The sequence below is a fragment of the Hydra viridissima genome, unplaced genomic scaffold (assembly GCF_058129835.1).
Source record: "Hydra viridissima isolate aposymbiotic clone 2 unplaced genomic scaffold, HvirCarnegie_v1 scaffold_5, whole genome shotgun sequence".
Taxonomy (NCBI): Eukaryota; Metazoa; Cnidaria; class Hydrozoa; order Anthoathecata; family Hydridae; genus Hydra; species Hydra viridissima.
This window is the reverse complement of record NW_028324304.1, coordinates 16,812,661-16,830,716: the sequence shown is the minus strand read 5'-3', so window position 1 is coordinate 16,830,716 and position 18,056 is coordinate 16,812,661. Positions and strand designations below refer to the sequence as shown.

General features: G+C 27.1%; 2 protein-coding genes across 4 annotated transcripts; both read right to left on the bottom strand.

Moving 5' to 3' along the window:
- Positions 1–982: 982 nt before the first annotated feature.
- LOC145188804 (uncharacterized) lies at positions 983–1,561 on the bottom strand. The gene has a single exon (XM_080065293.2). The coding sequence runs from the start codon at positions 1,517–1,519 to the stop codon at positions 1,124–1,126; it is 396 nt and encodes a 131-aa protein (XP_079921419.2). The 5' UTR covers positions 1,520–1,561; the 3' UTR covers positions 983–1,123.
- Positions 1,562–1,750: 189 nt separating this feature from the next.
- On the bottom strand, positions 1,751–17,024 carry LOC145188803 (replication factor C subunit 1-like). Of its 3 annotated transcripts, none has more exons than XR_016453057.1 (23): positions 16,885–17,024; positions 16,595–16,672; positions 12,861–12,930; positions 12,588–12,621; positions 11,639–11,673; positions 10,927–11,096; positions 9,920–10,067; positions 9,500–9,687; positions 8,894–9,073; positions 8,159–8,549; positions 7,728–7,874; positions 7,121–7,221; positions 6,283–6,397; positions 6,079–6,158; positions 5,637–5,774; positions 5,263–5,358; positions 4,947–5,068; positions 4,713–4,864; positions 4,354–4,471; positions 3,012–3,157; positions 2,645–2,726; positions 2,425–2,565; positions 1,751–2,274 (listed from the first exon to the last, which is right to left on the bottom strand). XR_016453057.1 is itself a non-coding variant. In XM_090089378.1 (23 exons), the coding sequence occupies exons 1-23, from the start codon at positions 16,885–16,887 to the stop codon at positions 1,966–1,968; spliced, it is 3,021 nt and encodes a 1,006-aa protein (XP_089945504.1). In that variant the 5' UTR covers positions 16,888–17,024; the 3' UTR covers positions 1,751–1,965. The 3 variants fall into 3 exon arrangements, 2 of the variants coding, with proteins under 2 accessions (XP_089945504.1, XP_089945505.1); XM_090089378.1 differs by having other exon boundaries at positions 4,970–5,068; XM_090089379.1 differs by having other exon boundaries at positions 4,970–5,068; positions 9,925–10,067; positions 16,885–16,955.
- Positions 17,025–18,056: the final 1,032 nt, after the last annotated feature.

The following is an 18,056-nucleotide window of genomic DNA, read 5'->3' as shown; positions in this document are numbered from 1 at the left end:
GAAAAATAGTCCTTGTGAAAAGATTTAACTTTGGTTATTATTGAAATTTGTAGAAGCTTTGAAACTATAAAAGTCTTGTCGCAATTAAAATCAGCAAATAATTAAAACGAATGGAGCCAACAATGAACTGACCACGTGATTTGCCAATTATTTTTTAAAAGTAAGATAGTGCTTACTCTTACTTCCTAAACCAAAATAATTAGAACAGCGACGTTTTACGTGTTAAACAAAATTTATGATCGAATATAATTTATTCGATTTTTAAATCACATGATCGTATATAATATATTCGATCATGTGATTTAAAAGAACTAATTTTAATGAACAGTTGGAGATTTTCCTTGCAAAAGAAAAATTTGAACAAATCGAAAAGAATAAAACTTTAATTAAGAATTCTAATTTAAAAATTTTGCTGAACCTCCATTATTCCCAATTACTGCCGCCTAAATGTTGTCAATTCGACTTGTGCTTTAGTTTTTTCCTGACTGATTTGATTCCACGTTATTAAAACAGTTCCTTTGAAGTCTACTTCCAAAAGCCCGATCGCCAATCCACTCAATCTAAAATTGCCCTCAAATATTCAATTGGATTAAGGTTTGGTGATTGAACTGACCAATTCATCACATTTGTATCATTTTTAACAAAGTATTCCTTAGTTGCTAATGACATGTGTTTGCTCCATTTTTATTAGCTTTGTTAAAATTAATATCTGATTCATTCTATAATTCACTAGTATCATTTATCTACCAAGCCAACCTAAGTTACCATAAAAAATAATTTGAAATAAATTTTTGGTTGTGAGGTTTAAGAGATGTCTCCAGATAGTGAAAGTTTAAAAGCTGTCATGTTAATACGAACAGTGAAAATGGAGTTGGTTTTGTTTGCGCGAAACAGAGCTCATTTATGACTTAATCTTATCCAAACGCACAAACTCAAAGATCATCACGAAAGAGTCGGATCGTCTGAAACAGAAACATTTAAGGCAACAATAGTAATGAGATATATTAAATTCAATTTATATATATATATAAAAAAAAAAAAAAATTTATTTGAAAAATCATGTCGGGAGGGTCTTTCAAATATTCAAAGTGAAAGAAAAAACAACAACAAACATTTAACGTTCTTAAGTGACCAATGCTGTATCACTTTCGACTTTTATTAACTTTGTAATAGGTCGCTCCGGGTAGCTGGAACCTCCGTTATGAACGTAATCATGATTCCAAGAGAGCAAAACCATGTCACCATTCGACAGACCCTTTAAGATATTCATTCTATCTTCGGTCAAACCAGTTGTCTCCTCAGAATCTAACAAACGAACATGAAACTTTTCCGATTTAGCGTCACCATACTCGCCGCGTTTTTCATAATTCAAATATTCTTGTACATTAAACACGGCTGTTGCTCCTCCATGTCCGCATCTGTCTGGACATAAAGAAGTCATGTGGAAACAAGGCTTTTCAACAATTCCTTCAAACTGAGAAACAGTCTCGTGCAGAGAAAGGAGATCTCTAGTAGTCATGGTTACTATTTTTAGTATCTAAAAATAAAACAACAGGAAGAAAAAAAAAAAAAAAAAAAAAAAAAAAAAAAAAAAGAATCTATAATTTAAAGATTTAAATTTTATATTTGCAATTATAAAAAGTGCTGATTAGAAGCTAACCCTTGCAGATTAACGAAATGCAAATAATTATTTACTTAAATAGGGTTGGTTTAAAACCAATCTGTCTTACAAAATAAGATAATGAACTTAAACTTCCATGCGCGCCATAATTACATAAAACCTTAAACAAAAGAAATATACAACTTCTACAGTCGAATAAAAATTGCACATCAAAAGTTTTCGAGCAAACACGATATCAGTAACGATATCATCGAGCAAACACGAAATCAGTAACCCTACAGGTTTTCATTTTTAGGTTAAAGAAATGACGTTATTATACGTTAAAGACGTTGGTGTTGGGATGTTTATTTTTTTGACTTCCCTTTTGTTGCAGCTGGTTTCTTTTTACCAGTTTCACTCGCTGCAGTTTTAGCTGACTTTCCTTTTCCAGAGTTTTTTACTGCTGGTTCTTTTTTTATTAAAATCATTGCGTCTTTAGTAATATCATCGCTTTCTTCCTCATCATTTTCTACGTTTTCTACGTTTTCTAAATCTTCCTCATCTTCAGGAAAATTTTCTTGACCTGCACCTTTGATTCTTTTTGCAACTTGATGAACAGTGTACGGAGTCTTATGCGATTCTTTGTTGTATAATCGAGTGAATGCTGATTTAACCTGATAACACGCATAAAACGAATGGATTTAAATATAATCGACTAAATGATTTATTTAATGTAATAAGAAACAACTCGTAAATGTTCAGTTTTATAGAATTAAAAAATAAACTTTTTTTTCTTAAAAATACCCATGGAGATAAAAGCATACCTTGGCGGGAATTTTTGAAGAGATATCTGGTTCGTCTCCCCATCTACCTATATCTAGAATAGAATCCCAATCTTCTCTTAAAAGATTGTACTCATTCATTGATAAAATGACAAGTTTAGCAGCTGCAGAAGCGTCTAAGCTCTAAAAAGGACATTGTGAAATTCTTTCTAAACCATTGAATGGAATTCAATAACAGTTCAAAATTCACTAATTTACTTACGAGATCGAGTAATGGACCAGTTAGTCGCTGTTTAAGAGCTGGAATATAGTCTGTATTGATATCAGATTTCACACAACGAGCACTAAATTAAGTTTAATGAACTATTAGTAAAAGCTATAAACCGACAAATTTTGCACGTGTGCGAAGAATGTTATGTAAGTAGAAAAAATGTCTGCTGTGAAACATTTTGTTGAACATTTTTTTTGTAAAATTACACTTTTTGCTGCTCAAAAAAAGCTATTTGACATTGTTGAGAAAAAACACAAACTGGAACAATTGTAACACTACTCCTTTAAACAAATGATTTGTTTACACAAAAAACTGATAGTTTTATTAAAGAAGTTCAAATTGAATAAGCAACTAAAACCTTAAAGACATATGCATCTTGAGTTCTTGAAGAATACGATGGTGCTTATTGGTAGAAGAATTTTTACCCAACCATCTTGGAAATTCGATTCGTTGTCCAATGTAACCGGCCATTTTTATAGAAGGTATAACTGTTGAAAATAACCCCTGAAAAAGCAAAAAAAAAAAAAAAAAAAAAGATCGATTTTACATGTTAACGATATGCTTTTAAAATGTTTTCACAAAAATAAACTAAGACATCCAGGATCTAGTTTTCTACACAAAGAGCATATTCCAGATTTAAGTACACCATAGTTCAAGTAAACTATTTAGTAGGTACAAGCATTTGTCTCTTGAGCAAAATTGACTAAGAGTTTGTATAGTTTGATTTGGAAAGACAGTAAAACCCCTGTCTGAAGACTCAAAAATTATTCTCTCAAAATAAATCCAACTTGTTCTTGTCAAATATGGAAGGCAGGTTGACTGAAAGCCATAAATAGGTAAGAACCGTTTAAATCACCAGACCAAATACATTTTTATTAACACAACACCAACTGGCTTTGCCTAAGTTATTGTGCTCATATTACCTTGAAAAGACTGGATTAGGGAAGCCCCACAATTTCACAAAAGCAAGTTGACTAGAAAATCTAAATGAAGTTATGACACCAATGACTGAGGATCAATTAACCAGGATCTATTTAAAGTAAAATCTTTCCACTCTTGGAAGTTCACTAACAGTAAATATTGGTAAGTAAATCTAAAACTCTTACTTGCCATATGAAATAAAGAAATTACATAAAAATTAAATGATAACCAAGTTTTAAAAGCTTGAGATATTATATAAGCATGCTAGAAGTATGAGTTAGATATAGGCAAGCATAGTACACAATATTTCAAACCATTCAAAAGCTTATAGTTCTTGTTAAGGTATATCAGTTCTTATTAAGTTGTAATTACATTAGAAATTGATGGAAATGATAAAATATCAAACAGTCTTTTTTTGTTTGATTTATCACCTCAAAATTGGATTCGTCGCTAAAAATGACTTTGGCCCAGTCTTCTACAGACCAATGAAGTCTTTCTTTATACCACTCTAATTTTTTTAGGCGAATTCTATTAGAAGCAATATTACCAAATGAAGTTATGACACCAATGACTGAGGATCTATTAGGACCAATATATAACCAATAAACCAAAACTCAGACACCTATGGAAAACAACTTAAATGTTGGTGTTTTTTTTTTCAATTACTAAAAAAAAGGTCCTTTTTGAAACGAGTTATTTTTTAAATAGAAAGGTGAAAAATGCACGATGAAAATAATGAAACACACAGATGATGCAAAATTACAAAAGCACAAATATACCTGAAGAGGAAGTAAAGACCAACTTTGTTCTTTGCGAATCAAACAGTCCACTAAATCACTGTCAGAAAATGAATCTGCAGCTTCACTTATAAGTTCAAGAGTAATATGAGGATTACCACTGTAAAGAAAGTAAAAAGCAGTAAGTGAATGAACACTTTTTTATGTAACAAATAGAAAAAACTTTTAAAATAAAATGGTAAAAATTGATAAAAAAAAAAAATTATTGTGAAGTAAATTCAAAGATACTGTATTGTAAAAGAATGACAAAAGTAATAAATCAATGAAAACTACATTAAGAATATATTTTCTTATCCAATATACATATCTTACAAATTAGTACAAAAAATAATATTATATACTTTGCTTTAGCAGGATTAGCACACAAATAATTTTCCTGCATAAACAAGGGTATGAATGAGTAGTCCATGAAGAAAAGATCAGTTATATCATTAAAAGACATCTTGGAGCAATCACTTGCAGTATACAATTGCTTGACAATATCAAATGGTCCCTAAAAGTAATTTCTTTAAACTAATGTCAACAGCAACAAAAAATTTAAAGCACAAAAAATAATAAAAAAAAACAACATTCACTTTCAATATAAGCACCAACCAACCAATTTTATATTTTTGCTTGCATCATTAGAATTTCTTTTTGCATCATCATAATTAAGAACACTTGATGTACTATTCCACATCTGCAAATTGTGTAGAACCTGAAAAAAAAAATTTTTTTTTTAAAGGTTATAGCATTTACTGTTGAAATATTTTCACTTAAGTTTCTTTTAACAAATAATTGACAACTTCTGGAAACCTTTCCATTCTCATATGTTGCGGCTAACTTAAAAATTACTGATCATTTTCATGTTCCTGGGGACAAAACACCAAGAAATATTGCAAATAAACATGCTTGTCTTATATCCTGATTTGCTCCAACAACTATTTGCTCCATGGCTTGTGGCTGAATCTTGAACCCCTCGCGTGCTGCTACACTCATAGCAAACCCCTATATATAAAACAAGAAAATACTGCTATCTTTTTGTAATTTTGTTTTGTATTTACAGGCATTTTAATATGTAAAATATATATAAATACAAAGTTAAAATAGAAATTAGGCAAAAAATAAAAAATTTTAAATAGAAACTCATTTCCACAAAATTCTTTTTTGCATAAAGTTATATTTTTTTAATTGTATCAAAATATAATGTAAAAAAACCATTCATTTAATAAACTGAGCATCTAAAACATTTTTTAAGTCAGGATGTTAAGGTAATTCATTCTTACCTTGATCTGCTCAATGCGTGGCTTATAGAAGCGCAGATCAAAACAATAGTTTGAAAGACTTCGAACCTTTGGATGATTACGGTCATTGCACATGCATATGATAGGAATTTTTGTTTTTTTAATGAGTTGTATAAGTTCCTTGTTAAGACAAAAAAAAAAAAAAAAAAAAAAAAAAAAAAACTGAAATAAAATTTGCTGTGAAAAAAAAAGAAACATAGACATTAACTAAAAAAAAGAAACATAGACATTAACTAAAAAAAAGAAACATAGACATTAACTATGCTAGAACATTAAGCAATTTATATGTGGAATATTAATGATACTCAAATGACTTTCACACAACAACGAATATGCATTTGTTTAGATGAATTTAGAGTGATTATCAGTAATCTAATACAAATACTTTGTGTTGAAGACCAGATATAAGATAAATTTATTATACCTGTATTCCTCCTCGATCTTCTGTTCCTGCCATACCATCAACTTCATCCATGATTAAAGCATGTTTTTCCTCACTAATGCCTAAAAGAAAAAAATTAAAAACCCACACATTTGAATAAAAAACTCTGGCAGCAGTTTAGATAAAAATGTTAACTTTTATCTAGATTGAAAAAATTCTTTAGCACTGTTACATTAACTATAAAACCTTGCATAACCCCAGCCACAGTTTTGTTACTAAGAGCATCTTTTATAATTGTATCCAAAGCAGTTTTTCCTCGTGTATCACTAGCATTCATTTCAATAAAGGAAAAACCAAGTTCCTAAAATATTCAAATAACATTTCTACAAGCCATTGAAAAGCAGATTTAAAAATAAAAATATTCACATAATATTACAAAAGAAATGTACATATAGCGACTCAAGTGAAGAAAAATATATTAGTATGATAATCCTATAAATATATGAATTGTATTAAAATTGTATTAGTAGTTCTTATTTTCTTTTCTTCTTTAATGAAGAAAGTTCAAAAACAAAACAAAATTTTATGTGATCACTTAATTTGATAGCCACTGTTACAATAAGAAGTCAACCCCAGAATAAATTAGAGATATTTTCTATCTAACTTTAGTAAAACTTGGCTTTGAGGTTTTCTTTTTTTAGTAAGTTTTTTTAAAGGTTATTCTAATATTTTGATAACATCTAATTATCAAAATGAAACTTTTTATTTCAGCTTTTCAATTTCATAGGATTTAATTTACTAGGATAGCAAGTAAGAAATTAAAAAACTGAAGTAACAAGTTTAATTTTGATAATAAGAATTATCATTTGAAAAGATAAATTAACATAAATTAATCACAGAGCATGTTTTAGAACTTTTGAGCATGTCTATGAATAATAGAAAGTATTTTTTTATTTATTGGAAGCTGTTAATTTAACAGATTTTAGTGATATAAAGATGAGAGAGCACACCTAGAATTTCTAATGAAACTTAACTTTGTTTTATTCTCTTTCTGTTGAAAAAAAAAACTATTTATAAAGTTAACCTGGCAAACAAGGCTTGCAGTTGTTGTCTTTCCTACACCTGGAGGACCTGATAATAGAGCAGCTTTATAAATGAATCCATCCTCTTTACCAGAGTAAATCTCTAGAAGTAAAAATTGAAACTTTAAAATAATGGCAATTTTATATTATTTTTATTTATAGTAATTAGTTTTCACTAATTTTAAAAGTTGTAAAAGGGAATTGCTCTTTTATTTTCAAAGCAAACTTGATTCAGAAAAATCACAACAACAACAACAAAAATTCTTTTTTTAACTGTTTTATTTTTGTCTTCTAATTATATCATTCTCAGTTAAATTTTGTATTGTATTATCTACTTTTTTTAATTCTTATTTTAAGTTGCTGCAGTGCTTTTTACCCCTCAGTTTTGTGTACCTTTTCTTTTATGATAGGCAGAGAACCGTTAAAGGGATAGTTTAGATTTTATGACATTTTATTGAGAAATTATGTGGATTTTTATCATATAGGATTATCTATTTTTATTATTAAACAATTGCATTGAAAAGAGCTTGTGAATAGTTCAAATAAATTTTGAAGTTATCTGTCTCAAAAAAACAAATGTACAAAATAACTACAAAGTAAGTTACTTACTCTTGTTTTTTCCACCAGGTGAATTGTTTTCTTTCCATTTAAGCAACCATTTGTAGAGCTTATTGGCATTGCTCTTATCACCTTGCTGTCCCACAATATTCCGCATTGTTGCAGGTTTATACTTGTCAACCCAAAGCAAACTCTTTCCTGGGTAAAAAAAATACTCCAATAAAGAAATCCTTATCAATTAAAAAAATCTTAATTAAAATTTTAACTTAAAATAAATTTTAAAATTTTAAATGATCAATAATTTTTTGTTGCTTTATGAAACTCTTTATTTTATTAATATTACTAACATTAATAATATTGTTAATATTAATATTATTAATATTATTAATATTAATATGATTATAACATTATACCTATTATGTAACTCTTTATTAACATTGAACTATTTATTATTATTAAATAACATATTATTCAAACTTTACCAGATGTACAACTTGGAGAAATAAGAGTGGGTGATTGTGTTTGAGGTGTGGCTGATATTGCTGGGCTACTTTGTGATAACTTAGTTCCATTTCTTGGTGATTGAATGCCTTGAGAAATAGTGGTAGAATTGCAGGTAGATAGACTGAGCATGGTGCTAGCTTGAGAACTGTGCATTGTAAAGCCTGCCACATCTTCTTTTTTAGTTGGTATTGAACTTTTTGAAAACAATTCTGGTGTTCTTACTGGACTTTTAGAGAATGCTACTTCTTTTAGTTTTGGATTTACAGCAGATTTACTATCAGTTTTTTTATCAATTACATCCTTTGAATGGGAATTAATAAGCTCTATGAAACCATCCTCGTCAATTTGCTTAGTTTTGTGCTTGACAGCCTTAAAAAAACAAAATTGTTGTGAACATTTTAAATACTATTTGCTATTTTAAAGATACTGATGTAATAAAAATGAATTGATGCAATAAAACAAGTGATAAGCTTTGCAACTATGAAACATTCAACAAAAACATAAAGCAAAAGCAGTTAAAACATATCAAAATTTTTTATGAAAATTTTGATATTGTGAATAACATAAAACAAAGTTTAATTAAGACTTTTTTATAAAAACTCAAACTTACATAGAAACATAACAATTACACACTTAATAGGTGAGAAAATACGCTTCATGCACACAAGAAAAAAAAAAAAAAAAAAAAAAGATATAAAAGAATGAGTGATAACCTTCTCAAGTTTTGTTTCACCAGGATCTCGACCAACAATAATATAACTAGTTTTACCACTGACACCTGTGGTGACTTTCCCACCATAGCGCTTAATTGCATCTACAACATCATCACGTTCAAAAGCTTCAAGAACACCAGTTATCACAAAGGACAATCCTGATAGGCAGTCCTCTGTTCCCTAAGATTGTAACAATTAACCAATAAGTTAAAACGACCAAGTCAGATGTAAAAACTAATAATATTTGGAACACTTAGAAATTTTCAATTTAGGATTTTGGTGTATCTAAATTCGATTATTTCTGCAAAAAAGTAGAGAGGTTCTTGTTTGTAGTTGGATTTCCTTTTCTTTTTTTAAGAAAAATTACATTTAACCTTAAATCAATCAATTAGTCTTAAATAACTTGAATCTGAAAATTTATACTCTTCATACATATACAAAATGATAAATAAAATTACTTTAATTTTAAACTTTCTTATTGACGTCATGGATTTGTTATATATAACTATTAATAATTTGCAGAACAAAAATTATTGCTGCAACTACTACTGCCAATTCAAAATCTTAACCACATAACAAGCTGATATTTTGTAAATTATTTTAGACCTTAGGTAATTCCTTAGAACCAAGAGCAGCTGGTCCATCTCTTTGCTTATAAGCCCAGTAGTTTTTCTTCTTTTCAACAGGAGTATTTGTCTCTGCAGATTTAGATTCAATTTGATCATCTTTGATCTTTTTATTCGGAGGAGTGATGGCATTTAGTGGCATCTTTTTTTTAGAATTTTTTAAGGCATCTAAAAGAAATGATAAACATTAAACTAGAAAATAGTATACAACAATTCATCTCAATCTGACAACCTTATCATCTTAAAAGAATTTCAGGTTAAAAGGCTTTTATTTTGACACAATTTAAAACAAATTATTTTATTTGGAGAAAAACTTATAACTGACAAAAAAACATTTCTATGGTAGAAACTATGATGAACCCAAACTCAAAACATAAAAAAGAAAAAAAGAAAAAGAAACCTGACTTGATGACTTCAGCATTTAAGTATTTATTGACAGCTTCTTTCATTTTATTTTCAGGGACATCAAGTTTGTCTTCCACATTGCGCAAATTGTTTTCTTTTACATTTTGTGAGAGCTTACTTGCAATACTTTGAGATTTGATTGGCTAAATATGAAACATCTAAAAATGCTAAAACAGTACATTCACTGATTAAATTTTGATACTCTAATGATACCAAATAATTCAACTCATGTCAACTACCAGATAAATTGCTAGATATTGCAATATCACCAAACTTCTAAAATCATTACTATATAACTGAATTGCTGGTTAAAATAAATAAGCAGTCATATCAAAATGTAAACAGCTGTGTCAAAATGAAAGCTGCAGGGTCAGAATGTTGGAAGTCATGTCAAAACATAAGCAGTTGTACACTCAATGCCACTCAATATTCAGATTCAGTCAAAAGGTAATCTACAGTCTTTACTCTAATTTCAATACTTTTTTTAATGTAATTTTTTTAAATTTTAAAAACTTTTTTTTGTATTTGTAATCTTTAACAGCTGTAATACAAACTTAGTAGTTGTTTCATTGTAGTTAAATTATCTAAAAAAAGTTAACTTTATGTTCATTCACATCTCATCTTTTTGATAACTATTGTTTTTTTCTTATCATTGACAAGCAATGCTTTTCTACATTGTTTAACAAAAAGTTAATTTCATTTGTTAACTTAAATTGATAATACTTACTTGCATTTAGGTTTTAGAATTCAAAGGTATTCCATATTTTAAACTTAAAACTATTCATAAAATAGACAGTCTCATGTTTTAAAAAAATTTAATCATTTGAATTAAAGAAAAGTTTTTATTTCAATCTATTTAACTGAACGACTTATTGAACTAAATTCACTGAGTAAAACAAAAAATTAACAAAGTAACATTATTACTGATCAACTAAGTTATTTTTATGTGCTAAAAATGTTAATAAAATTTAAAAAAACAACAATATTTTCAATTTAACAAACCTTTTCTTTTGGAACAGATGCGCCAGAAGCAAAAAAGGCTTCAGCAGTTGTGGGATGCAACTCATTTCTTTGAAACTTCTCCAACAGTTCTTGAACTTTTGGTTTTTTAGTAGAAGTTGTGTGAGAATCAGATTTTTTAGGAGGTATCTCTTTAAGCAGAACCACTTCCTCTATTAAGTTATGAAATGTTATAGGGTTTAGAATTTTCATTAACTGCACTGAAGAATGGAACTTATTAAAAAAAAACAATAAAACAAGATTTTACATTAAATTTTATTACAAAAATGAAAATTTTATATTAGGTCAACCAGAAAGTTCTGTTTGTTTCTATCAAAATAAGTTTTGACAAGTAAGCAAATGTCTATTTTTATCACTTAATATATGCATAGTAATTTAACTAAAATACTTATAAAGATCATTTATGCTACTGTATTTTATACAAATTTCAACAAGGAAGAAAAGCTACAGAAGCGTGTAGAAATTTATTAAAAGTGTTTGGTGCAGGTACAGTTTCTGATAGGACAATAATAATAATGGCAATTACATTATTTAATAAAATTTTTTCATCATATGACTAATTTACTATTTTTTTTTTATTCCGAAAACAGACCGAACTTTCTGGTAGACCAAATAAAAAAGATTAAAAAAAAAATAATAATTACATTTTAAGACTTTCATCAGGTGCGAAAAATGAATAAACAAAACAACATACCTGAAGATGGTTCTTTTTTTAGAGAATTTTCCTTTCTGTAATTGAAAAAATAAAGTCAAATATAATATATTTAAACAAAAATAATGGATGCATTAGTTTTGAAAGTAGCTTTAAAAGGTAACATACTTCAACACAATGGATGCATCAGTTTTGAAACTAATTTTAAAAAAGTGTTACTCTTCTATTTATAATACAAATAAAAAAAAATTTATTTTCATTTTACAAAGATCATTAAAAAAAAAAAAACATTTTCAATTTCATTAAAAACTTTTTCTTAACACACTCAAACATTGAATTATCTAACTTTGCATTTTTCAAATTTTTATTTGATATTGTTACAGTGTACAAATTTTTATTTGATATTGTTACAGTGTATTTGCATTTTCATAAAATTTTGCAGCCAAACATTTATCATAGTATATAAATAACTTATGGCATTTCAACTCTAGTGAGGCCAAAAGGCACCACCATGAAGATAAAACAAACCAAACATAGTTTTTTTTGTTGAACTTTTTGAATGCTACTCAAATATTTTTTTATTAAATCTTTTAGTTTAAAAACTAAAAGATCTAATAAAATGTTTATATTTGTTCAATAGAAATAAAAAAATACTCATTCTTATTGCATATTAATTTGTATTATAAATAAAAAAGTTTAAAATACTTTAAAATTAGTCTGAAAACTGTGAAAATTTATTACCATAGTTTGAAACAACTCCAAATAAAGTAAATTTAGTAATGAAGTCAGTTATAAATGTTAAGGAAAAACAATGTTGTTGCTCCAAGTAAAATTGTTTCAATTCTTTTACTAACTTTTTACAAAACTAAAGATTTACTTTATAAAATTTTTTTTAGTCATCATTTATAAGAATGGAATAAATATTAACTATAATGCATTTTTAGGAATAACCATTGAAAAAAAATAGAGATCACCATAATTTCAAACATACCTTAACTTAGCAGGCAATGGTTCTTCATCAGAATCTTACAACAGACAATAATAATAAAGAATAAACTTATACAAACAAACTATAAATAACAACAGAATATTATTATAACAAATAAAATTCTTAAAAACATTTTTATAACAAAGGATCAAATTTTAAATTTGAGAAAAAAATCCTCATAAAACTGAACATCAAACAACTGTGAGAAAATGGTCAAAAAGTACAATATGGAAAATGATAATTAATTGATTTCACTTAAAGTGAAAATAAAAATACCTGAAGTTATCACTAAAAGTTTTCTTTTTTTACCAGGCCCTTTTATTGTATTCTTGGTTGAATTATCAAACTAAAAACATGTATAACATACATACATACATACATACATACATACATACATACATACATACATGCATTCATACATACATACATACATACATACATACATACATACATACATACATACATACATACATACATACATGCATTCATACATACATACATACATACATACATACATGCATGCATGCATTCATACATACATACATACATACATACATACATACATACATACATACATACATACATATATACATACATACATACACACATACATACATACATACATACATACATACATACATACATACATACATACATACATACATACATACATACATACATACATACATGCATACATACATACATATTAGATTTATATCATATAGGGTGGCACAAAAGGTTCTACACATTCATGTCTTGAAATAAAAACTCAATTTTATTAGAAACAATGAAATTTAATCTGCTTTCATGATCATAATAAAACAAAGTCTTGAGTATGTTAATAACCTGTATGATAACCATTATTCGCTAAGCAGTCTAACATTCTACAAAAAAACTTTCACACAAGTTATGAATATATTGATCAGTTATGTTCTCTAATTCATTTTTAATCCTGGAAATTAGCTAGTCCTGTTTGAACTCTAGGTTCTTTTATACCTTATCCTTTAAATAAGACCAGCAATTTTCCAGAAGATTTAGGCCTGGAGATTTTCCTGGCCTATCTGTCCAGACATTTGTGAGACTCTCATTAATCCATGCCATAGCAGTCTTTGATATATGGCACTTTGCGCCATCTTGCATCAAAATAGCATCTTTAGGCACATGGAATAACTTTTTATTATTTATAGCTTTTTTTATTAACTGGTAAAATACTTTTAACACAATAACCACTGTTACAGAGATATTTTCATTAATGAAATGAAGCTGAGTTTTTTGTGTACTTTTCCGCCACACTTTAATATAGTATTTAGAGTAGCAGAAAAAAATAACTTCAGTAACTGTTCAGAAAATTTTTACAAATGTGAAAATTGTCTTGATTTGTTAAGTCAAATATATATAAGATTACAATCACTTTTATTCCTTTAATGAACTTTAATGGTATTTATTTATGTGAATTATTTGTAAAGAGATTATGTTCCCATTATTTCAAATTTAAAATGGAATACTTAATACTTATCAAAAAAATCATAGATAATACAGTAAATATCTGTTTAATTGATCATATAAAAATATCTATTTGTCAGTGTCAAACTCTCAAGTAAACTAAAATTTATATATTTAATTTATATATTGTCAATTTGTAATTTATAAAGTAACTACTTTACATTTACTTTTTATCAGTTAAAAATTTTTTTAGGTGTTTTTAATTTTAAAGTAAATTTTATGCCAGGTGCTGTTAATATTTGGACAACCATCCTAAATAATTTAATTCTGGAAAATCATCAAGAGCTAATAAAAATAATTTTAAATATAAGAGGTAATAAAAATAATGTAATATACAATATGTATTATTTGTCATTATTTACATTATATGTAATACATAATATAGTTAATTCTTTTTGAGGAAAACCAAATGGAGACCCAATTGAAAATAATGTCGCTTTTTTGGAGTTTTTCAAATCAAATAAAATAAAATAAAGTTTCTCTGGTGAGAATGTAAAGTACATTTTAGTTATTCAAAAATTTATATTAGAAATTTGGTGATTTAGCTTGTCTAAGTAGGTACCTATATAGAATAATCAATGTAAGTTAGGTATACTAACAATAATTGGTAATTTTTCATGCTGATTACATAGACCAAAAGAATTTTTCCTTAATTTTGACACTTGTTCTTATATGTAAATGTCAAATTCAAATATAAAATTAGATTTTTACAGCAAAGTTATTCATTCAATTCATCATTGCAGAAAACAAAGAAATTGACTTTTGAAAAAAGCTTTGCTCTCTTGTAATGAACTCAAAAACTTTGGCAGAGCTGTCAAGAAGGTTCTTTTCATTCAATTAAGAGGCTTAAAACTTTGCAGTTTACTTTGAAAGTCAAAAATCACACAGTAAGTCATTCATTTGAATAAAACATCTGAATAAAACATCATCTGAATAAAACATTGAGGCAATTTCAAATGTTTAGCATTAGATGAGAACTCTTCCAAATCTGATACCATTTCTTCAGTTTCTGTATCAAGCATGTTGTGTTAATCTTCTGGGAAAAAAAAATTTTTTTACAATTAAAACTATTTCTTTTTCGAATATGGAATCCATCTAATATCAGAAGGAATGCTGGGATAAGCTATTTTCAACCTTTTTTTTAGTTTACCAACAATACTAATAACACAAATATAGCAATCAGTACAATGTAGCTTAGTGGTTCTTACCAAACCATATGGAGTGCAAAAGGTAGACTCTTTTTTGTTTTTGTCAAGCAACAAAAACTATCATCACAAATATGGCACAGGGTGCATGGAGCCCAATTTTTGTCTTGGTCACCAAGTTGAAGATTGAAACAAAAGTTATATGCAGATTTTACAAAACTGCTTTTATTGGACAAGTTTATAGCCACAGATATAAAAAAAATAAGTTAGGACTATGTGTGCACTTGTATCTGATTGAAGATTACTATATATTTGGTCTAAAACAGAATAATGATATGATAAACTTGTTATTATCATATGGAAATAACTATGAAAAAGCTAATTTTTGAAAAATCAGTGAGCAAAAAATTTCAAAAAAACTATATAACGCCAACAAAAACTGAGATTAGATTAGAAATCAGTGTTCAAATATGCATTAAAACCAGTTGAAACTTTAGAAAAAGAAAAAAAAAAATTTTTTTTTGTTGTCCTAAGTTAAAAGTTTAATCAGAGTTTTTTGGAGGGTTGTTTTGGGTTGCCAAAAATCAGTATGTCTTATTTAACTTTTAAATGGTATCTTTAACAAAATGCATGGCTACTACAAAGCATCCATAAAATTGATCCAATATCATGAAAAAAACCTACATGTTCAAAGATATTTTTTTGATAAATTTTAAAGCAGAGTTCTTTTTATTTCAAACTAATTATAAAGGAAATTTGATACATTAACAAAGTCGGTAAAATTTATTAAAAACTCTGATTTGTTAGTTAAAAACACAGCAGCAGTTTTTTTGATAGCAGCATACTCTTTACTTAAAATTACTAATAAACACTTATTTGCTTGGAAGTTTTTTTGAAGACAAGAAAACTTAACTTCACAAAAAAAAAAAAAAAATTCTCATTAAATTTCTAAAGCCATAGAACTTTTTTAAAAAAAAACTTTGGCATACATTTGGCAAAAAGCATTTGTTGCATTTCTTAAAACTACTGGTACTATTAGTTTTACCAGTGCTGTTCAAAAGTATATTAATATATTCATTATTGAACAGTACATATGTGAGTCACATGCTCTAAATTGAATTGCATGACAATTAAAATATGGCTGAATTTTAAGAGAGAACAGGTTTTTTTTGAAAGAATATTGTAAATTTAAAGTTCTAGAATTACACTGGCACCTTATCTTGATATTTAAGCAATCTTGATATACAAAATTTTCATCAAAAGTATAATACCCTTTAAACTAAAACTAAAACAGCTTTCATTTGATATTTATTCATATATTTTAATGATACTTCATTTTATAATGCTTTAAGAACTAATTACCTTTATCTCATCAGCTGATTTTTTCTTTTGCTGTTGCAATTTTTTTTGAGTTGATGAAAAAAAGGATCGAATGTCAGCCTGAATATTGAAGACATACAATTTTTATAAACTTATATACAGATTTTTTTAGTACTAATCATATAGTACTCTATTAAAAGTAATGTAAAATCTAGTCATATTACGAAAGACTTTTTAAATGTAGAGTAAAACTTATAAATTTTAAAAATAGCTAGATAAACACTTAAACTTTTTTGTATTAAAGAAAATGTAAAATAATTTTAGATATTTACCATTTAAAAATACTTTTCAGTTTACTTGTAATACAATTTCTCTGTTATTATTCTAGAGCAAATATATGCATTTACACATATACATACAAACATATTAATAAATTGCATACCTATATATGCAATTTGTTAATATGTATGTATGTATGTATGTATGTATGTATGTATGTATGTATGTATGTATGTATGTATGTATGTGTGTGTGTGTATGTATGTATGTATATTTGTATGTATGTATGAGTGCATGCATGTATGTATGCATGTATGTATGTATGTATGTATGTATGTATGTATGTATGTATGTATGTATGTATGTATGTATGTATGTATGTATGTATGTATGTATGTATGTATGTATGTATGTATGTATGTATATACATATGCAATTTATTATATATATTCATACATGTATGTATATATGTATATGTATGTATATATATGTAAATATATATATATATATATATATATATATATATATATATATATATATATATATATATATATATATACAAATTTCTTTAAGTCCTTAACTATATTCATCATTATTTAAGAGCTGGTATGCAGTATCTACTGAGCTGCGCATAGTGCCAACTCCAGAGACATTATGAACCCTATTAGTCTGAAAAATTGCCCCTAGTAACTTTATTTCGTAACTGATGAACCCCTGGGTTAATATATAATGAAATTGACAAACAGGGGGTGAAAATATTATACACCCCCTTAAAATAAATTGTGCCCATCTGTGTAACTTCTAAATTCCAGGCCATTTAAGGTGAATGTGTAAAAAATAAAGTTACAGTTGAAATAGCCAAATCAAATTATTGATATCGCGCAGTGTTATCGCCTTCGTCAAGCTGTTTGGACAAAAACCTATTGTATTGCGATTTGATTCTTATAGATGTGATCAATATTATTTTGATGTTTGATTGATTGGTAGGGCGTTTTTGATTTTTTTAAAGCTTTTAGGAACTTTTAAATTAAAAATCTTAAGTAATAAAAAAATGCATTAAATTTTTTTTAACTTAAAAAAATGCATAAAATAAGGAAAATAAATACTCATTTTAACTCATAACTTATGGAACAAAAATTAAAAATACATGTATCGGGTGGCAAAAAAGTTAAAAGACAAAATTTGAAATTAAATATCTCAAAAACTGAGAAAAGGAAAAACAAAT

Coding starts and splice junctions, on each gene's coding strand:
- LOC145188804 (XM_080065293.2), bottom strand. CDS start 1,519: ATGACTACTAGAGATCTCCTTTCTCTGCACGAGACTGTTTCTCAGTTT.
- LOC145188803 (XM_090089378.1), bottom strand. Junction 6,398..7,120: donor CTGCAAGCCTTGTTTGCCAG/GTTAACTTTATA, acceptor TGAATATTTTAG/GAACTTGGTTTTTCCTTTAT. Junction 2,566..2,644: donor CTGGTCCATTACTCGATCTC/GTAAGTAAATTA, acceptor TGTCCTTTTTAG/AGCTTAGACGCTTCTGCAGC.